This window comes from Ambystoma mexicanum, chromosome 3q (assembly GCF_040938575.1).
Source record: "Ambystoma mexicanum isolate Mex_15411 chromosome 3q, UKY_AmexF1_1, whole genome shotgun sequence".
NCBI lineage: Eukaryota > Metazoa > Chordata > Amphibia > Caudata > Ambystomatidae > Ambystoma > Ambystoma mexicanum.
In genome coordinates, this window is record NC_090926.1 from 931502436 (window position 1) to 931525362 (window position 22927).

General features: G+C 49.3%; 1 protein-coding gene across 1 annotated transcript in view; it reads left to right on the top strand.

Moving 5' to 3' along the window:
• MAP2K6 (mitogen-activated protein kinase kinase 6) overlaps positions 1-22927 on the top strand; it is a 563107-nt gene that overhangs the window by 395358 nt on the left and 144822 nt on the right. The window contains exons 8-9 of the mRNA XM_069655081.1: positions 22178-22305; positions 22729-22806. Coding sequence (XP_069511182.1) covers positions 22178-22305; positions 22729-22806 — 206 coding nt within the window. The remainder of the gene's footprint in view (positions 1-22177; positions 22306-22728; positions 22807-22927) is intronic.

Here is a 22927-nt window from a genome sequence, read left to right on the forward strand (position 1 = left end):
TCCTGGGAGATGTTCCTGTGTCTTGAGAGGAGAGAGAGGACATTTTGGCTATTTTTCGGTATTGCTGCTGTGGAGACGGCCAGACTACATACCTATTCACATCAGTCCTGTCACAGTGAAACCATGCTCAATCGACCTGAAACTGATGTGGTATCAAATGTATGTGGCTTTATATGTGTGCCTGTGTCCTTAGCAGTCACAATGCCACTACTAGGCATGGCTTATATTTAAGGATTTGCATGCCACCAGACGGTTTAGGGCATACAACAATCAGAATTGGGATCAGAGGTGCAGACAGTTAAAATAGCATCCCTGCCAGCACCTGTCTAGAATCCACAGGTAACCTTTTTAACCTGTTCTGTGCCACAACAGAGCTAGCACTATGGACATCATTAGACAGGTTACAGATCGGCACATGTGTGCACTATAATTTTAGCATGGACCATGTGGAAAGGTGGAGGGTGGTGTCTGATTAGCAGAACTTTCAGAAACAGAATTACCTGCATCATTTGAAAATCTAAAATGTAAAAATGCTAAGGTTTTACACCATGTAGCAGGTGCATCCTGTCACAGTATCATATCGAGTATATTGGATGATTTCAATCCTTGAGGCGTGGCTTCCCGACTACTCTGCTGGATTATGTGTGTAACTTGCATTAACTGGGGTTCTGATATACTTCAAATGCCCCAAATCCATTTGCCATCACTTGCTCATGCTCTCATCCTCCTACAATCTCATAGTGATCTCCTTCATAGTTAGCACTTCAAGGCGCCACCTGTAGCATGTTTAAAACATTGGCTCTACTAATAGGAAGGACCACTTTGGATGAATACAAAATATCATGAAAGATTTAACCATTTAGATCTTCCACCATTTCCTCAGAAAAGAAGCATGTTTGGGGTGTAGTTGGGTCTATGTTCTATCATGTCAATTAGGTCTTCATTCGCACATTTGTAAAAAAAAAATTTAAAAAAAAGAATCTTTTTGATCTTTCTTCCAGCCTATCATTTTGGAATGTGATGTCTACAGCCTGAAATCTGTTTTTGATTAACATTCTCTGCATAGTCTACCATCTAGGGGTTGGTCCGGAGTATTACAACTTTTGATGTACTTTTAGGCCTCACAGCTGTACCTTTAATAGGAGCCTCACTTAAGGTTTGTATCCTAATTGCAATGCAAATGTTGGTTTGAGTTGTGATTAGAATGAAACTTTATTATGATTTGAGTTGGGGTCAAGATAAATGATTCCCCACTCAATGGTTTATCAGCTGAGGCCCAGGGTAGGCTAGCGTGTGAGCTACTAAATGAAGATTATGATTGGCTGTAAACAAATGCAGAAATCTAGAATGACATCTATCATTTCACAGTTGTTTTATAGTCAATCTTTTACACACAGAATAAAGCTTCCCCTCCTGCTCTGCCCCTCACTAATAATCTGTGCCACATTACACGGTACTGGTATTAAAAGAGGCAACAGGCGGTGGCCAAATCCGGCCTCAATGCACATCCATGAAAATGAACGAGCAGGACCGTTCATGAATGCAAACGAGCCCGTACGTGGCCGCTTTTGCACCAACTATACCGGGAGGACATCTATTTTGAGGCTCAGCTTGTTGTGGACCTCGGGGCATTGTAGCTGCAACAGTCCAGGATGCCGGAGGCACCAAGCTTCAATGCATCTACCTCTCCTGACCCATTTCTCACTATATTTTGTGTCGGATATGAACTGAAAAAAGCCCACATGCCTCAAGTCTGTTACAAAGTCGCATTGTCTTTACCACATCCTCAATTTTTAAATGATGTTTTTTTTTTTTTCTATTACGTTGTATTGCCAGTGGAAGCTTTGCCAGCCTCTGCTTAGGTCATTGCTCCACACCATGAACTTGCAAACTGCAGTAAGTGGCCTAAATCGACTCGTCCAATATAACCACATCACTGGCTATGCGACCAGGTGTTTTAGGGCAGTGACAGCGGGATCTGTCAATGCAGTATAACATTTTTGGATTAGCAGCAAATAGGTCTGGCTATCCAGAAGGTTAACTGACGCAGCAGGAAGTAAATCTCCCTATGCAACGATTTTAGCTGCAAACACATTTGGCTATTGTGAGGAATTGCCATCTGGCAACGGTTTTCTATTTTTAAGCAGTAAACTCAGATGGGCAGGGGCTTCACTGGCCCAGTCCAAAGGCTTTAATGGGAGACCAGGTATTAACTGTCCCGGTAAAGTACCCCCTTCCTGAGAGGTGTATTGCTATTAGCATCTCGGCATGTTTTACCGCGACGCAAATCGTTTTTTTTCTTCAATTTGAGAAACTACGTGTTAGCCATTACTCAACTTTAAAAAAAACTACAAATCCAGATGGCTGCAATATACAAAGGAAAAGGGAACTAGACATATTCCCTTCTCCCATTCCATGGTGGCCATTGCCGAAGCAGTTGTGCGCCGGGAAGTACCGAGTGTTGCCGGCGAGGGACAAGGGAGGACCAGGTAAGGTGGGTGCGAGTGGATTAGTCGTGTGAAATTAAGGTTGGGTGGACGTGGAGTGTGGCACGCACTTACCTGCTGTCCAGGTGGGGTAGATGGCGGCCTACGGCTTCCGAGGAGGATCGGAATGGGGGCTATACCATGAGGTAAAGACCCAGTTACAAGTTTTCTGATTAGCTGGGAGTCAGCCTACCTCCCCCTGTGCCTCTACCTTCCCCAACCCCCACCGGGGAGGTAATAAATAATAAAATGATGCAGGTAATTCCATCTCAGAACGTGTGGTCTACTATTCAGATACACCTTTCAGAAAGCCAGTCGCACAGTGTGTACCTGCAGCCCCTGCTTTCCTGTGGTACAGAGCAGGTTCAGAGGTCACATGTGCCCTGTCTGACAGCTGTTGTGACAGCAAAGTCACTGCAGTATAGAGGCTGAATTTAAGTCTGCACCTCTGTCCCAAAACCATGATATTATGATAACCTAACAACCTAGTAGCAGGGTAATCTGAAAATATGAGCCATAGCTAGATTGTGATACGCTGGCTGGTTGGTCCCATAATTATTAAGAACCACACCTGATTCCTTTCATATTGATGTCAACCCTATGAGCCTTGCTAGCCATGGACAAACTGTGTAAATTCTAGTCCGATATCCGTCTTTGATCACCCAACAGGCCAAAGAGCAGGAAAGACTGAGCCTCTCTTTGACCCTTTGTGAGGTCAGGTAACACCTCTCTCTAACAGGACAGCCCTCATCAGAAGCTGTCTTGGGAAGCAGGCTTCAATGGGCATGCCCTAAAGAAAAGGGCCAGCCTCCAATCAAGGTGCTACATACCAAAAAGCCTTTCAAGTGCAGGGTTCGAGAACAGTCCTGGGCAACAACGCACTTTGGGTATGATTCACAAGACAAGCCACTTGTTATTTTAACAAGGATTGACTCTTCGTCAGGACCTCACTGGAGGAGAAGGACCACTGCAGGTGTTAGTCAACCTCCCCCGGTTTGGGAGAACGGTAACAAGGTGTCATCTTGTCCATGACCGGCAGGATTTTGCTATATAATGGTTACTTTTAGAATAGCAGCAAATACGTCTGGCTATGCAACAAATTAATTTAAACAGCAACAAACAAATATGAATATGCTACAGCTAATTTAAGTCTGTATTCAATAAGTCTAGATGTTCAATAAATTAATTTTAAGGTTGTATCAAATGAATCTGTCCATGCAAACACGGGTGAGTCGCCCCAACAGGACCCTCCTGGGCCTCTGTTTAACTGATTTTTGCTTGTGGTTTGGGCCCCCGCGGCTGGTGCTGCATCCCTTTGTCGGCACAGCTTCCCGGCTTCCCTTTCTCTCGGCTCCCGCCACCCAGCCCATCCCGATCCCAAATAGGTTGAATCACTATTCATAACTGACCACCCCAGGGCAGCCCTCTGCCTGGCAGCCCCTGCGGCGAAGGGCCCCCAGGCAAAGGGCGGCTCCAACATAGGCAGCTCCAACAGAGGCAGCTCCAGAGAGTGTCCGCAGGGGAAGCCAATGAAGCCAGCATTTCAACAGACACCAACAAAAACTTTGAGTGTGGCATGGGTGGGGTGTAGAGGAATTACTCTACTCCAGAAAGCCCACACAACTCTACCTTACCTTTCCATAATGTAGCCATGCACACTTAGAGAGGTTTGGAACCACCAGCCTAAATCTATTCATGGCTGGACTGTAAATGTTGCCTTGCATTACATACTAATATACCTGCCAATGTCACCAAGTGCCACACCTAGAGAGGACTGTGAAGATCGGCATGCGTCACGTCTAGACAGATGTAACAATGTTCCCTTATGCCACACGTAGATGGAATTCTTAACTCTAGCCTGTGTCGCATCTAGATAGGATTGTGAATGCTAGCATGTCCCACACTTTGACGGAATTCTTAACTCTAGCCTGCATCGCATCTAGATAAGATTATGAATGCCAACATGTGCCACCCTTAGACAGAATACTTAACTCTAGCCTGTGTCGCATCTAGATAGGATTATGAATGCCAGCATGTCCCACACTTAACTCTAGCCTGCGTCGTATCTAGATAGGATTATGAATGCCAGCATGTCCCACACTTAGATGGAATTCTTAACCCTAGCCTGTGTCGCATCTAGATAGGATTATGAATGCCAGCATGTCCCACACTTAACTCTAGCCTGCGTCGTATCTAGATAGGATTATGAATGCCAGCATGTCCCACACTTAACTCTAGCCTGCGTCGTATCTAGATAGGATTATGAATGCCAGCATGTCCCACACTTAACTCTAGCCTGCGTCGTATCTAGATAGGATTATGAATGCCAGCATGTCCCACACTTAACTCTAGCCTGCGTCGTATCTAGATAGGATTATGAATGCCAGCATGTCCCACACTTAACTCTAGCCTGCGTCGTATCTAGATAGGATTATGAATGCCAGCATGTCCCACACTTAGATGGAATTCTTAACCCTAGCCTGCGTCGCATCTAGATAGGATTATGAATGCCAGCATGTCCCACACTTAGATGGAATTCTTAACCCTAGCCTGCGTCGCATCTAGATAGGATTATGAATGCCAGCATGTCCCACACTTAGATGGAATTCTTAACCCTAGCCTGCGTCGCATCTAGATAGGATTATGAATGCCAGCATGTCCCACACTTAGATGGAATTCTTAACCCTAGCCTGCGTCGCATCTAGATAGGATTATGAATGCCAGCATGGGCCAGACTTAGATGGAATTCTCAACTCTAGCCTGCGTCGTATCTAGATAGGATTGTTAATGCTAGCATGTGCCTCACTTAAATGAAATTTTGAATGTTAGCATGTCCCACACTTAGATGAAACTCTTAACTTTAGCCAGCGTCGCACCCGGTAGAAATGTGAATGTTAGCATGCGCCACACTTAGATGGAAACGTTATCAATAGCCTACCTCTCATCTAGATAGGATATTGAAGATTAACAAGTTCCCCACTCATATGGTATAGTGAATGATGGCAAGCATCACACCCAGACATAATTGCAATGACAGCAATGCCAATTAACCAATCCACTAACAATTTCAACCCTCTGCATACACCTCTCAAACTCTAACCAAACACAACCATACCTCCAACGCATCAATCCGCAGAAACTTCACTACATTGCAACAACAAAACAAACCACACATTGACTCGCACAACAGCACACGATGACTACCGACCATTATACACCCCAAGCCCAGCCAACGGACCCACCGGGCTGAGGCTGCCAACAGCACATCACTGCTCTCTTGCACTTTTCCAGCCTATTCCCACTAACTCACCCCCCCTTCCCTTTTTAGAGCCGCCAGAGCGCCAGGGGACCACTCCGGCGGTGATAGTGCGCAGTACAAATATCCTTTAACATTAACATGCGAAATTAAGAACTTAGCAGCAGTACATTTATGCTAGCAGCCAATATGGTAAATTATGCTACAATCAATTTCAAGTTAGCAGCTATTAAGTCTTGCTATGCCGTAAATACATTTAAACGAGCATATGAATTTGGCTATGGAACATATTGATTTAGGTTTAAAAGCAGCAAGAACATCTGACTATGCCCTATTTGACTGTGTAGTGTTTAGTCTGACTAAGCAACAGGTAAAATGTAGCTGTGTAAGAAATGCTGTAGCAGTTCACTCATGAAACACTGTAAGGCGACAATGAGGGGCTGTGCTGCAGTATTGTCTCTTTCCGCTGGGTCACCTAGGCAAACATGTGACAAGTGCAGGGCTTGGTGCCAGGCAAACAGGTATCCCCTTTTGCTTTTGCCCTTTGTCGGCTGATAGGGCCAGGTGCCCCATGTAAATATGACATGTGGGGGACGTTTGCAGAGGGTTTGTTGGGAAAAACCTGGAAGAACGTTTTCGATGAGTGCTCATTTTTTTGTGGATGCCAGAAAAGAGGAGTAGCCAGGGCTTTAAGTGGGGATAAGAGAACGAGGGATGGGGGGCTCATTTGGGGGCGTGGCTTGCGGGTTGGGCGTGGCCTAAAAAAGTACACAAACCATAGTAAGGTACGCAAGCAAATATAAAAATTTATGTAAGAATGTATATATTTGTATGTGTTCCTTACTATGATTTGTGTACTATTCAAGCCATCTTTTATAAATATAGAAATGTGTTATTTGTTTGCTTGCCTTCCTATGGTTTGTGTACTTCAAGATGGCTTCAAAAGTACACAATACATAGTAAGGTACGCACACAAATATATAACATTTATATATTTGTGTGCATACCTTATGGTTTGCGTAATTTTCAAGCCATCTTTTTTAAACATTTCTATTTTATAAAAGATGGCTTGAAAAGTACACAAATCAATCCATCTTTTATAAAGCTTTGACGACAGACAAAGCACGAGGCGAGTTTGTCCATCGGCAAAGCTTTATAAAAAAAAATGGCTTGAATTGTGTACTTTAAAAGCCATCTTTTATAAACACAGAAATATGGCACTGAGTCACCAGGTTCGTCGAGGGTCAAAGACGCCTCAGTGACCAGGGGAGGGGGAAACCTAAGGACAGTAACTTCCTCCGGTGACCCCTCGCACAAGGAGTCACCAGAGGAATTTACAGTGACTGACAGAAGTGCCAGCCAGCCACAGCGTCGTTGTGGCTGGTCGGCACTTCTCTCATCTTGACTGACTTAATGGCAGACGCATCTCCAGACACGGCTACGCCCGCAATGCCATAATGTGTCCCGCCAATGTTGTGGTGGGACCAGGGGGCCCTATCTGAGCCCCACTTTTTGGAGACTGCCGGGGCCCGGCCCACTTAAAGCACTGGGAGTAGAAAAAGAACAGATTAGTTATAGATCCATTTTTGTGTGTAAATGAAAACTGCTGAAGAATTAGTGTGCATAATAAGAGTGATGGGAGGTCATGAAAAATGTTGATGTTGTTTAAACCAAATAAACCCATTAAAAAAAAACAATTTACTCCGGTCACGTGCTGGGTATTTCCCGCAAATATATTTACACATCATATCATATACAGTCCCACCACAGGTGTAGGTACCCGCATCATATCCCAGTTGCGCCATGAATCACCAGGTATGTATATAATGTACCACTAGGTATTTTCACCAAATTCCTAGATGCTCCCATGCCAGGCATTCACATTAAATGCCGTATGCTCACTTAACATAGGAGGTAGTAACATCAAATGCCATGTTCTCGAATCAGATGCCAGGTCTTGCCATGAATTCATGCTTTGTCAGGACACCAAGGGTAGTACAATATACCTGTTTTCACAGCTGTTAAGACGATTCCATTATTTGTTCCTTCGTGACTCAGACACGCCATATTTTTGCAGAAGATCACTCTCGCAATCATGAAATTATTCAAAAGCACTGCTTCGTGCTCAATACAAAAACACTTTTCCCTATAAACAGGACGGAAGGTAATGTTTGTCAACCTTACTCCGGTGAATGGGGAGTGCGGAGGAGTTATTTTATAGTGTGAACAATCGTAGCTCTGCATTATCATTATTTTATAAGGCCACCAGATGGCAGCATTGTGAATGAAATAATAGTCTGTAATGACGCTGCACTAGTGCGATACACGCATTTCTTGGTAGGGAAACTAACAGACGTATTTAAACCATCTCTCCACGGAATCACAATTTTAAAACACCCGCCTTGTTTATACGATCTTTTATTTATTTTTGCTTTAAATTAAGTACAATGCTTTGCCTTAAACGTTGTATCTTATTTTTTTAGAGCTCTATAAACCTATTTTATGCTTTCGGTTTTACACTACGAGCCCCTTTTCCACGGTCTCTTGGCGCTATCGGTTCTGCAAGAAAAGCGGGTTGGGGTTTGGTTTGTAGGGACAGAGGGAACCATACAAGATTGCTTTAGTGTTGCCTTGTTGGATGCAGATCAGAATTAACCAGGCTCTGTGTGCGGACAGGGATGGCGTCCGGGCCTTTCAACTTTTTTAATATACCAGGGGCCTTGAGCCTCAGAGCCCCCGCCCCCCCAGCAACTGCTTCTATGATGCCAGGCAATAGATTCTATATTATTTTCGTTCTGGGGCTTTGAGTGTGTGCTTTGCAGTGCTCGCGCGACAAGCTTCATTTGCTGGAGCATTTCTAACACCTGAGGCTCTCCAGCAAATGAAGTGTGTAATGCGAGCGCCGCAAAGAGCACATTTTTTTTTTTTTAAAAATATGTTTATTTATAGCAAGGCAGTATAGGTTACAAACAGTATCGGATGGCAGTATAACATAGCAAAAACAAGATTTAGGCTTTGTGTCCCTTTTCCCCTCATCATTCCGGTTTTCCCGGGCCAGAGATTCAGTCTATCACCCCCGCCTGGTGCGTACTCTCCTGGTCCCTCAGGGCCCAACGGGCGTTGATTGGTTTGAAAGTCATTGCGGGAAATCGCTGATCATAGTCCAGCACTGGGGCCCATACGTTCTGGAAGCGGTACAGAGTCCCTGCTCTCGCTGCGGTGACCTTTTCCGCTATTAAAATGTCCCATAATTTTCCCCACCAGTGGGCAAGGCAGGGGCCGTCTTGTGACTTCCAGAAACGGGCCAGAACTGTCTTGCCCGCCAAGAGGCATTGTGTAAGGAGCTTAGCCCTATTGCCGGAGCGGGGGTAGATTCCGGGAATCGGGATCCCCAGTAGAATTGTTCCAGGGTCCATCGGGAGGGCGGAGCCGGTGATTTGTTCAATGGTCGAGAGACACCTGGTCCAGAATTGCCGGATCTTGGGGCACGTCCACCACATGTGAAAGTAAGAGCCTGGTTGATTGCAGCCTCTCCAGCAGGCCGGGTCCACTTGTGGATTCATGTGGTGGAGTCTTAGAGGGGGGTAATACCAGCGCAGGGTGAGTTTATATGCGCATTCTTTGTTGGTGACGCAGGTGGAGGAGGAGTGGGTGCGGGACCATATGTCTACCCAAGTTTGGTCATCAATCGGATGGCCTAGGTCTGCCTCCCACTGAGCCATGGATCGAGTTTTTGCCGCCAGAAAGTCCCTCGAGAAGCGTCTATATATGGCTGAAGTTCTTCCTCTAGCCGGCAGGTCCACGAGGGTTAGCTCCAGTGGGGTCGGGGGGCGAGTTGCCGCCTGGAGGGTCTGGGGGTGTGAACACCAGTGGCGGAGCTGGCAGTATGTGAATCTGTCCCTCTCTTGAAGCCGAAAAGTTTCCTTGCACTGTTCGAAGGTCCGGGGTCTGTTTTCGGAGTACATCTGCCCCAGGGTTTCAAGGCCCCCGTCTATCCAATTCTGAAAGTTGCGGGGGAGAGATCCCGGGGAGAAGTCGGGATTGTGAAAGATCGGCGAAAGGGGGCCCCGGCCCCTCGGGATTCCCTTCTGCTTTAGAGCCCAGTCCCAGGAGCTCAGGGTCTGCTTTGTTGTCAGTAGGATGTCCTTCCAGCGCGCCCTGAGAGAGGGTTGGATGTGAGGGAGGAACCGGAGGGGGAGCGGAAGCTGGGCTTGCTCCAGTTCCACCCATCTGGGGCGGGCCGTGCTCGACTGCCAGGCGTGTAGGTGTGATAGTTGCGCCGCTGTCCTATAGGCCTGCAGGTCCGGAACCCCTAGGCCTCCCAGCCTGGCGTTACCAGTCAGGGTCTTGTGGGGGATCCTGGCCCTTTTGCCTTTCCATATGAATTTCGATATCTTCCTCTGTAATTCTTGGAGGGTCCGGGCCGGGAAGGGCACCGATAGGGATGAGCAGGCATAGAGGAACCTAGGGAGCAGGTTCATTTTGACGGCTGTGATCCGGCCCATTAGTGAGATCTCTTGCGTGGTCCATCGCTTCAGGTCCCCCTCCAGCTCCTTGATCAGTTTGGGAAAGTTGGCCTGATAGGTCTCCTTTGGGTTCGCTGGGATGAGAACTCCTAGATAAGGGATCGAGTGGTCCCGCCATTCAATCGGGCACAGACCCGTCAACGCCTCTTTTTCCTCTGGGCGGAGGCCGATTCCTAGGGCCACTGATTTGGCGAAGTTGACAGTAAAGCCGGTGACCTCCCCCAATTCCTTTATTTCGGCCAGGGCGTGCTTCGCTGAGGTACTGGCTTCCGTGAGTGTCAATAGTACATCGTCCGCGTAGAGGGCGATTTTGTGGTGGGACGAGCCCACCTGAAGTCCCTTAATAGATTCATTCCGCCTGATCTTCTGGGCGAAGGGCTCCATTGTGAGGGCGAAGAGTAGGGGTGACAGCGGGCAGCCCTGCCTTGTCCCACAAGACAGAGGTATCGGGGCTGAATGGGCGCCATTGATCCGGAGGATGGTTTTGGGCTGCTTGTAGTTCGCCAGGATCATGGCCCGGGCTATGGGGCCGAACCCAAATGCTTCCAGGGTGCATTCCAGATAGGACCAATCGACTCTGTCAAAGGCTTTGGTTGCGTCCAGGGCCATTAGGGCAAGGCCTTGGGAGTTGCGGTGGGCGATGTTCACTAGGTTCAGAGTCCGCCGGATGTTGTCCCCTGCTGCTCGGTGAAGAATGAAGCCTGTTTGGTCGGGGTGGATTATTTCCGGTAGGATAAGTGCCAGGCGGTTAGCCAGAATCTTCGAGTACAGGTTGGCGTCGATATTCAGTAGGGCGATGGGTCTGTATGACGCCGGATCTCTCGGGTCTTTCCCCGGCTTAGGCAGCAGGACCGTCACCGACTCTTGCATTGTGGGGGTCACAGATCCCGAGACCTGGAAAGAGTTGAAGAGGGCCACCATGTGGGGGATAAGCTGGAGCTTAAATATCTTATAGAGCCTCGGGGAGTATCCGTCTGGGCCCGGGGCCCGCGGTTTGAGGGCCTTGATAGCTTCGTCAACTTCTTCATCTGTTATCGGGGCTTCCAACTGCTCTCGTGTGGATTCTGGGAGACGTGTCAGGGCTGCGTTCCGCAGGTATGCCTCCTGCCTTGACCGATCTCGGGGGGGGTGCTGTCATGACCTGGGTTAAGTGGTCCGAAGCTAGTTGTAGTTTCGTCTGTTCGGAGTGGTGTATCACCCCCTGTGGGTCTCGGAGCCCTAAAATTGTGTTGGTCCGTCTCGTTTTAGCTAGCTTGGCCACCAGCAACTTGTTGGCCTTGTTGCTTTTGGCATAGTAAAATTGTTTGGTCTTCGCCAAGAGTTGCGCAGTGTGTTCTGCATAGTGGGCCTCCAGTTTCTTCCTGGCCGAGCGGAGCGCTCTCTGTGTTCTAGGAGACCAGCCACTCTTTTTCTGGGCTTCCTCAGCTGCTCGCAAGTCCTCCTCCAGGGATAGGCGGACTTGTTTCCGGTTTCGATGGTATGCTACGCCTTGGGCTATCAGGGATCCCCTAACTACAGCTTTCATTGCGTCCCAGTTATTGGCTAGGGAAGTGTCCGCGGCTGAGTTCTCCTCAAAGAAGTTCTTGATGGTGGTGGCTATATTGTCTCTAATTGACATATCGTTGAGGATTGGGTCATAGAGCGCCCATCTGCGTGTCGCCTTAGCGTGGGTGTTCTGAATGTTTAGTTCCATTATTATCGGAGCATGGTCTGATAGAATTCGCTGGCCTATAGACACTTCATCAGCGAAGGCGAGAGTTTGGGGGGAGGCTAGAATGAGGTCAATTCTGGAAAAAGTTCGGTGAACGCCCGAGAAGAAAGAGTAGTCTTTCTCGGTAGGGTGAAGCACCCGCCATGTATCCACCACCTCCAGGGTTCTGAAGAGCCGCAGCAGACTGAGGGCCTGACCGAACTCGCCAAGAGCAGGGGGGTTGGATTTGTCTTTAGTGGGGTCTGGAACCCCGTTGAAGTCCCCTCCGATTATTGTCTGACCTTCCGCAAAGGTTGAGAGGGAGGAGCCCAGGGAATCATAGAAAGTTGCCTGTCCCGAGTTGGGTGCATATGTCGATACCAAGGTGTAGAGGTCCCCCAGCAGGAGGCACTTGATGGCCACGAAGCGGCCCTCCGGGCACATCATGGAATCCAAGATCTGGGGGCGGAGGTCTTTCCGAAACATAATTGCTGTGCCCCCCTTTTTTGAGTTCCCCGAGGCGAAGAACTGGCGTGGATACAAGCTAGATCGGAGCCGGCCAAAGTCTGCCGGGAGGAGATGAGTCTCTTGAAGGAACACCACACCGGCCTCCTCATCTTGTAGCTTTTGGAGAATCGATTTGCGCTTAGGGGGAGAGTTGAGTCCGTTAACATTCCAGGAGAGGCATCTCAGCGTCTGGTGTTCCGGGATCGGGGAGCCAGAGGTTCCCCGCCTGGGGGACGGGGGGGGGGACTCCAGGTTGTACATTAGCTGCCATCGTGTAGAAGGTGTAGAGGTGATCTGTACCGCACTTGCAGTTTTAACCGGGGCCCCCAACGGGAGGCCAACTTTTCAACTAACGGGGTGGGAAACATTGTGGGTGTAACCCCACCCCAGGCCAACAGGGCCGATCGTATCTGGTAAAGTAACGTTTGCATCCAAGGACTCTAAGATGGAGCGGACCTTGGAGGGGGGCATAGGCCGTGAAGGAAGCCCGCCGCGCTGGGCGGGCGTAAGATTGTTGGGCCGGAGTTATTGTTTCTGAATTTAGCTGGGAGGGCGTTGGGCGTCCGGGACGCCGGAGGAGCGGAGGGCACCCAGGGCCGCCCGGACTCGGGCTATCTTCTCCTGCTTCGGGAGGTCTTGGACCATGGAGGGCGCCCGGGTTGGGGAGGGAGGGCTGACGTAGGACTCCCCGAGGCTTCCAAGTCTGGGGAGGTAGTTCCTTCTGGGGAGGAGGATGTCTGCATGATTTTAGCGGCATCTTCTAAGTGGGATATTCTCCGGAGGGAGCCATTATAAGAAAACTGCAATGCTGTGGGGAAGAGCCATCTGTATTTGACTTTACGCTCCTGGAGGAAGAGGGTTAAGGGTCGAAGAGCCCTTCTTTTCTGAAGGGTTGAGAGGGAGAGATCCTGATAAATCTGAAGAGGGTGACCTTGAAAAGAGAGTTCATCTCCGGACCGACTGATAGCGGAGATAGCTTCTTTTGTGGAGAAATAGTGAACTCTCGTGATGACATCCGGGGACTGGTCGGAGTCTACTCCCCGACGCGGACGCAGTCTGTGAGTCCGATCCAGCAGCAGTTGGGATTTATCTAGTTGTGGGAGGAGGGTTTGGAAGAGGTCTCCTATGTAGCCTGCAAGATTTTGATCGGGGACTGAGGACGGAACTCCCCGGATTCGGAGGTTATTCCGACGAGCTCTGTTTTCCAGGTCCTCTTGTTTGTATTCGAGGATTTCGCACCTGTCTTGGAGGGCTCTTACTGTTTGCTGAATATCCCCCATGGCAGCCGTTTGATCTTGGGAGCGATCCTCGATCTCACTCAGTCTCTGCTCCACTTCGGTCACCCTGTGGTCCGTTTGTTCCAATTTGGAGGTGAGTTCCGACATGCAGGACCGAAATTCGGCTTTGATGTCTGCCATAAACGCCAGTAGGTCACCTCTGGTAGCTGGGGTGTCACCCTCCTCCTGGGAGATCATTGGGGTGGGGGCAACTGAGTCCGGTTTCTTTCCCTTGTCAGGAGCGGTGAGCATGGTAGCAATATCCACGTTTTTAATAGCCTTCGACTGTCTCGACATGTTGGCGAGATCGTGGGTGGGGAGATGGTTTGGAAGGTCCGCCCTGTGGATGGGTGTCAAGGCTCTTGATTGCGGGGGGGAATGCTGGTTCCAAGCTTGGACGGTGCACAGTAGCTTCAGACAAGGGGGTAAGCTCTCCAAATCTTGATGGTAGGCAGATGTGTGGGGCGAAGGTTCCGGTGGGCAGATAGATTGACGTGTGCCCACTTGGGACTGGGCCAGAGAGAACAGAGCGGGTAATGCAGTGGGCCGGGGCGCCCCAGGAAATATGCAGTCGGGTCGCTTCTGGAGCTAAAGGGGGCTACCCCTCCGGAGTCAGGGGTAGCCCGGGCTGAAAGTGCGGCTAGGCCCGGGGCTCCAGGTGGGCGGCGTTGGTCAGGCCTTCCTCGGGGCCTGCAGCTGTGGGTCCCTCAGCGTGGCCTGGCTAGGACCCCCCCTCCTCCGTGGACCCAGGCTTGGATCCCCTGGAGGGGATGGTAGTAGGAGGGGACCCCCAGGTCCCGGGCCCGAGCGGAGGCCCCAGATGATGTATGGGCCGGGGCGCCCCAGGAGTGCGGCGTAGGGGGTCTGGATCTCTGGGTCTTGGGCAGCGAGAAGTGGAGGCAGGAGCCCGCTGGGGAGGGGGGGGGGTGGAGATGGCACGTCCGGAGGGCCCCTCCTGTGCGGCCTCGGAGGGGCGGGGGACCAGCCCCCCACCCGGATCCACACCCCCAGCAACCCCTACCTGATGGGCACCGTCCGTGCCGTTCTTCGTCAGGCCATCGTGTGCAGGCCTGGAGCGGTGGTGCGGGCGGCGGAGCTGCGCGAGGGGAGGCCACCGGAGGAGAAGTCCGGGGGGGCCGATGTCGCTCCGCCGCACCCCGGGCGCCCGAAGAGCTAAGCCGCGTCCGGATGCGGCCTCAGGAAGCCCTCCCCGCCCTCCCGGGCCGAGAGACGAGCACGGCCGCCATCTTGGGGAGTCGTCGCTGAGGACGGCTCGGGGATCCGGGGTGGATTACTTCGTCCCCGTCCGGCGTCACGATCCCCGCTTCGGCCTGCATGGGCCCCAGGTCCTCCGACGTCCTTGGGATCAGCTGGGCTCCGGTATCGAGGCGCGGGGCCGCATTAGGGGCCCAGAAACGGCGGGCTTCGCACGGCGGGCCTCAGAGGAGCAGCCACATCGTTGGCGCTCCAGGCCACGCCCCCGCAAAGAGCACATTTAATGCAAAGACAAATCCCTGGGTGTCAATAGCCACTGATTATCACTAGCCTGCCAGGGAACTGAAACACTAAATGCTCGCTGAAAAGCCATGCATTGTTCTTTGCCAGGAAGGGGCTGATGTGGAGTAACCGCTGTTAAGGCAACAAGGTGATCATCAGTGGGCATTTAGTGTTTCAGCTCCCTGCTAGTTGGGTATCTCATGGTAATTGGCTGCTATTAACCCCCGGCTGTATTTGTCTCATAGCGGTACACTCTCAGCTTTTGGCAGGTGCTACCAGACCTGTAAACAGCTGACTCCCCTGCCTGCCAAGCCTCCTGCACACACATTCACTTGAATGGGCCCTCATACGCCAACAACAAAATCTTAGGTTTTCACTCACCTTGGCTACACAAAAGCGTGAGCTAGCTTGTCTCCATTATAATGCAGGCACCCCATGGGTTCACCAGGCTGTTTTCTGCTCTGAGCAAGCAACCCCTCCTCAAACATCATGTAGAAATGCCCCCTGTGTGCTGGTAACTTTATAATTGGGGGATCATGAAGGTATCTCAGGGAGTTCCCGTGTGACACTAGTTCAAGAATACGTGGGCTTTATACTCTGTTATTTAAGCTGGTTGTGATGCTTTTAGTGTGTGCTTTGTGTGTTCAGTTGCAGTGTGTGATCGCTTAGTTGATGTTCCTAGTACATGGTGAAAAGTAGTGGTTTGGGCAGGCTAGTGAGGTTACAGACAGTCGAGACCTCAGTGGCCAATTGCAGTATCATAGCAAATATCGCCATGGAAACCTTTTGGCCGTAGCTATTATGTTGAGTGCATGTCAGGAAGGCTGTCTTGGGACTCGTATTGAAGCCCCAATTCACTCCCCTGGCCTAGCTAAGCTTTGGATTCCTGCAAATGCCAGTAGCTCACCTTTGGTAGCGGCGGGTTAGCAGCCAAGGCACGCCACTTGGCAAAGGCATTGGGGAAAAACCAAATATAGTTAACAAATCATGATGCTTAAAAGGCATTGACGCACATTTATGAGCCGAAAGTAGGTTATTTTGTGGCCAGCATGTATGTAACATTCAACTTTACTGGCGCATTGCAGGCAAGGAGGTCTCTTTAAATAAGTCTCTTTTGAAGAAGTAAAGGCCTTTCCTTAACCCAGCGGGTTGCCCCAAGACGTCCTGCAACTTTAGTCTAATTATTAGTAAATGCCTGCTTTTGGCACTTTTTGTGTTGATTTATACCGTGCATCGCTACCACCCAGGGGCAGTCTCCAGGCGCTACTTGGCAAGGCTTGTTCCTGTCCTGTTTTATAGGTAGGGCCATTATTTTTCTATAGGGCCTTTTCCTGGGGGACAATGTTATGGCAGCTTCTGTTGGCGTTTCGTGCATTTCCAATGGCGACCAGACAGTCTTCAGACTGTTAGGCGGAAACCTGTGCAGTTCTCTCTGGGACCACTGCAAAAGATTTAGGACTACAGGTGTTAGGCAGTAAACCCACTTGGTAGCAGTCTGTACCACACAGATTCACTTGGTAGCTGTGGCTGAGCAGTCAGACTTCCCTCAAGAAGAGTTAAGCAGTATGTGGAGTATACAATATAGGGCAATTCTTCACAGTAAGACAAGCAAACACGCAACGAGACTCAGTGTAAAGATATTAAGGTATTTATTTATAACGGAACATCTATGGAAAACACTTTGGCACTATCACGGCAAACACTTCAATCACAATTACTCTACGAAGAAGAAACTATCAATCCCTCTAACAATATTTCGACAAGGCTAGGTTCTACCAGCATCACTTATTTGCAGACAGAGGTGTATGTCTCAACCTAGATGGCACTCTAATATTAGTTAGGATGGGAGAGAAAGAAAATAAGCAGGTTATGAAATCAACACAGTTCAATACTTCACTGGAAAAATGCAAGGCAAGAAGGCAAGAACCACAATAGATCATAAAGTTCAGAGGCCAGGCCCACTCGGAGAGAGGCAAGGCGGTATGTCCCAAAAAGTCTCTTAGTGGAAATGCGTTCGAGTCTTTGTAGCAAATTGTTATCGGCCGATTGAACGAATTCAGAACAACACGCTAGAGAAAGCTTGGAGGCGACCCAAAGGAAAGGCGAGGATTAAGACACCTCACTCGATCCGGCAGAACGGGAAGCCAGGCGGACACGGTACCTTGTTTGTGGAGAGACAGCTCCGGCGGGGGCAGTTGTTCCTGGTGGTGGATGCACGTCGGGTCTTTGCCAAGAGTAGAGATGATCTCGTCGTCGAAGAAAAGTGAAGTCCGGTGCACCACCAGGGAAGAGACCAGCCGCGGAGTGCTCTGTCACAAGGCACCACCTTTTGGTCGCGGTACAGGGGTAGTGGCTATCCGGTTGCCGAGGTGCTCTGCACGGGCAATTCGACCACTGCGTCCTGAGGCGAAGAAAAAGCAAAGGGGACTGGTTGTTCCCACCAGTCAGGGGAAGAGACTCTCCGGCAGGGAGATCTCCTCTGTCATCGGGAAGTGGTGAGTCGGTTCCGCAGGGCTCCACCGGAGGTGTCGTCGTGCAGGTCGGCTCAGCGTTACCCTCGTCGGATTCTTAGGTCCTGTGGCGACTTCTGAAGATCCAGTCCCAAAAATCCCTGCTTTTATGCAGAAAACCCTCATTCATTCAGCCTAGCTGTCAATCAACACGTGCTAAGTGGTGAGCGGGGAGGCTCACCACTTGGGCCAATCACACCAGAGTGCGACCGGAGTTGGCAAGGCAACTCGGTCCAGGGTGCCTAAACCCCCTCCCACACCCCTGCGGTAACCCAGACAGAATGGCTCCACTTTGGAGGGTCTCTGTACAGAGGCCCGCCAAAAGTGGAACAAAGGGCTCAACCTTTGGTTTAGGAGTCACAGAGACGAACACAGACACCATTTTAAAAACCGAGTTCTGGCAGAAAATACCATCCGATAAACTTATTTAAGATAAGTAGACCGGTGGTACGTTAGAAATTAATAAGGAAAAGTATCAATCTCTAACAATGGGACGAATCCCATAGGGTTATGTTCGGGGTCGAACATAACAAGTAGTTTCCACTGCCACCAGCCAAAACTCGACGAGGGGGGACGGGACAGTGCCCCCTCGAGTAACAGATCCAGGAGTAATTGAATTACCCCTACTAGTACGTCCACAATAAGATGGTTTGTACTAGTCCTGTTAGTAAATTTAGGTCTAGTAAAGCCAATGGTGACTTTACATGCCCGGGGAGACAGTAGTCAGTCCCCGGGTATGGAGTCTATGGTGGAGGTCCGCTAGGACGCCCCAGTGTTACGGCACGTAGGGTGCGGTGTAACACACATAGAAAAACATATGAGACCCTATGGAGTAAAAGACCCCATAGCCTATAGAACACATTGATTTCCAAAGGAATTACACACATTCATGTCCAAGAGTGGGAGAAAAAGAGTCTCACTCTTGGCAGGATGGAAAAAACAAACTCCAGACATCCAGCAAAGCTGCTGGGGGACTCACTAGGTTAGGAAATTCAGCCTAAACAGAGAATTCTCCCTAACGCAGACCTGCACACAAAACAAAGGCCCAGTGTTATCCTATTGGCCTGTGGTTCTCCTGAAGTGAATTCCTGGCAACATGTTCTGGCTACTTGAGGCGGCGTTTCATAATTGTCTGGCATCTGGTGGTTCTAGAAGCTCCAGGGATACCTCCAGAAACAGGAACAACGTACTTGGAAGAGGAGAGCCGTAGGACGCCAGGAGGAAAGTGCATTGGAGATCCCATGGCCTTCTCGAGGCACCAATGTTCCTTTCTTGGTCTTTGCCTTTGCTTCTGTTGCAGGAACCCAGACCCGATGGCCGTCTGCTTACCCTTCTTCCATGCCTCCGAGTCCACACCTCAGTCTCTGCTTTTCCCACCCAGAGAAAAACACAGCAGGCTTATCAGAGGGCAGGAAGGGGAGAAAGTAGTCCGACACTTTTGTCCCCAGTGGCCCAGGAAACATGACACAGGCACAGTGTCCTTTTTGGAGTCCAGAAGTGGAAGTCGCAACTTCACAGTAGAGCTTTCTCTTGGAAAGGGTTTTGGACATGTCTGCACACCAGCAGAGCTGCTGCCCGGTCCTTGGCCTTGATGTCTTTCTCTTCTGTCTTCAAGGACGCACCCCAGCAGAAGATAAGGATGTTAACTCTCCGGAGATGGACGAGATGGACCGAGAGGTGCAGTACTTCAAGAGTATCCGAAATGTAGGTGTTTCTCCATGTACTGTTGAATCTCTGCGCAGGTGCCCTAACAACAAAGCGCCATTAATGGCAGCAAGGTACCTATAATATAGCACTCCACAGGCAGCAGGCATGGCTTGCCACACACTTCAGGATACAGGGCAGACTACAACAAAATGTGGTTGTGCTCTTCACATAAACTCTCTGCATAACTTACACTACGCCTCACCACCTCTGACCGTAGAATGGCGCGTAGACCTACGATACATCTGGGCACGATGAACACATAGCGAGTCTCAGCACCCATCCACATGTCCGTCCGCATGGGTCGCTTCTCTACCGCAGCCTGGCCAGCCCTGCAAAGCCTTTTTTTTGGCCAAATGCGTACATGCTTCCTAATCGTGCTCCATGACCTCCAACACTTAGGACTACGGTCTGCTGAGTACGTTCCCACTAACCGTGTATGGAGACTATAATAATGGTAACATTGGCACTATACAAATGACAAGTACAATACAATACAGTAGGCCTTTTCTAGAGTGAAGTACTTGGTTGTGGGAGCAAAACTCAGTCTCCAGTGGCAGGTGTTGCATCCATTCAGCTTTTGACATCGATCCAATCTTTTTGGCTGCTTTTGTTCCTGAGCCTTTTGGGATGGGATGTGTTTTCCGCTCAAAACACCAGACACCCAACCATTCCACTATTATCTGGTCAGATCCTGAACCGTGCCTGTATGCGCTTCATTCAGGAAATCGCCATATAAGTCTCAAAACGGTGTCTGCTATTATATCTAAGCAGGGCTGGCCATCATGGCTGCCTGTCAACAACAGGTGATCCCAGGGAGAACAGAGCCTTCTGTCTGCCATTTTCTGACACAGACACACACCCGGCAAACATGGGCTGATGCAAGTGTACGGCACTGGAGCCATCCCCGGGGGAGCAGCATGTACCCCAAACTACACATCAGGGAAATCTCCAACCAAGCAGACATGTACTTCAGACCCGGCAGAGTGTCACAATGGCCAATGCTCAGGGTACATGCTGCTCTCTATGGAGGGGGAGGTCTCACAGTGGGGAGGGGCCAAGGGTCTCTCTGCGACACAACTCGACACATGCACATCCTTGGCGAGGCACCTTAGGCCTCGCCAGGACAAAAGTTCAATTAGCCAGCAAGAAATAAAGAGTGCAGATAACCAGGACCCCTCACAGAGGTAAAGTAGGGACAGTGGCCACTAGAAAGCCTCACAATAGATGCTCTAGTCTAGGGGTACAGATTGGCGAAGGTCCAGTCGAGCAACAGGTAGTCCCGATAGCCCCATCCAGCAGCGACCAACCCAAGTGCAAACATCAGAGATGACCCCAGTCGGGAGACAGCATCCTTCTGTGGATATCGAATATTTGAATGTGCCTCGGCTTCCCTGGATTCAGTGCAGGTGTTGCAATGGACCTGCGCGGAGCAAACACCAAGGTATACCCCTTCTCCGGCAGACGCCGCAGTGCATTGGACTCCTTGGCAATAGCCCATGGAAAGTGGCTCCATCAAGATCCCTGTCTGCAAATACTGCCCTAGCATTAGGGTGGCCCCCGGGGGCACATGTCCTAATGCCCCCCAGCCATGGCATATTGGCTGTGATCACTGTGGTTGTCTGCTGTGAGTGGGGTGCGTCTCAGGGGGTGAAAACACTGCATGCAGTGTATGTAGTGCAGGGACCATTCTTTGGAAAGTTTCTCAGGGGTTGGGCTGCCCTGAGGGGTCATTCCAGGCTAATGGGGCAAAAGAAGGCGAGAAGATAGCTCAGCAGATCTGCTGCAGAGATGTGTACCTAATCTGCAGCTCACTCTTGAAGGTTCAGCCTCACACAATTGCTTTAATGAGTACCTTTAAGTGGGTGGCAGTGACGCACATCATTAATAGTGCTTTGAAGCCACACATCCGGCATAAAGCACTATTTGGAAACTAAGATATGTAGAATACTTGCCATAGCACTAGAACACAGTGGCAATAGCCCACTTTCTGCTGATCTTGATTGGAATGCCATTTTGCGCTTTCCCCATATATAGATAACCTTAAAACCGTACCTTTATCTTGCCAAGCTCAAATTTGAATTTTTTTGTTCAGTGCACCAATTTATGATAAAATCTAGGTGCATGCCAAAATCTGCAATCAAAGTGTCAATTTTGAGATATTTGGGCTGAAAAAAAAATATTCCACCTCCTCCCCCAGTTAAAGCTGTTTAAAACAAAAAAAATATGTATATATGTTGCTGTCCATGAAGAATTCTGAAATTTTCCATGCAGGGGAAGTTGCCTCGATATTTGACTATTATTTATTTTCTGAATTCTTCATGAAAGTTATTAAGAAGTTATTTTCTGAAACTCCAAAGGCAATTTGCCTAAACCTTAATTAGGCCACATGCGCTCCCGTGATGGCATGTAGCATTTTTTCCTTTCATATCCTAAATGGTTGGCAGAAGTTTGGCATTCAAATATTAATGTGACCTTTGTATGAGAGGCTGCCACAGCTCAGCGCTCGTTTCCCTTTAGCCAGATGTATTTATTGTTCCGTGTATTTGGAGTATTGTTTCTCCCAGAATAAATTAATAGCTACCATCTTTTTTTTAAAAAAAAATTATAATCTTTTACATGCCTTCATTGCTTTTCTTTATTCCACCTTATAATTGTTAGCACCTCTGTGTTGCAGTATTTCTGGTGTTTTGTGCTGCTAACTTTCCACAACTCTAATTCCAGATGTAAAGCCCTCTAATGTGTTAATAAATGCCCGGGGCCAGGTGAAAATGTGTGATTTTGGAATTAGCGGGTATCTCGTTGACTCGGTGGCAAAAACCATGGATGCCGGATGTAAACCGTACATGGCGGTAAGTTGTGACGCACAATCGCTTACTTTTTGCCCCTGTTTTTTTTCTCTTCCTTACCTCCCATTGTTCTCATTTTCTGGGCCGTTTTGTTTCCTGCGTTGACAGTTTGTATTTTGATAGCACTGGTGTGCTCTGTGTTGAGGGGGGCGGTGTAGGGGGAGTGGATGTTTTTAAGGTACAGAGCACCATATTTTGAGCTACGTGTGGACCCAGGTTTATGTAAAAGATTTACACACATTGTCGTCGCAGCTATGGGAGTGGAGCGGTGCAAATGGGAAACGGCGGCCTGCTGGGCCTGTTTTTGCCAGAAGAGATCACTTTGACCTATTTTAAAGGACATGTTTGGATGTCGTAAAGGCACTCGAAGCTTTAGAACAGCAGACCAATATTTTCTAACGTTATTCTCTTTTCATTCATTCACAGCCAGAAAGAATAAACCCGGAAGTAAACCAGAAGGGATACAGCGTTAAGTCTGATATCTGGAGCTTGGGCATTACAATGGTACGGGTTTTATTCTTAAAGAGTGAGGGATTTTCGTTCACAGATTTTTCACACTGCTATTTCGTGTGTGCTGCATGCCAATTGAAATGCAGCCTGCACAGCGAGTTCTGTAAAACCTTCA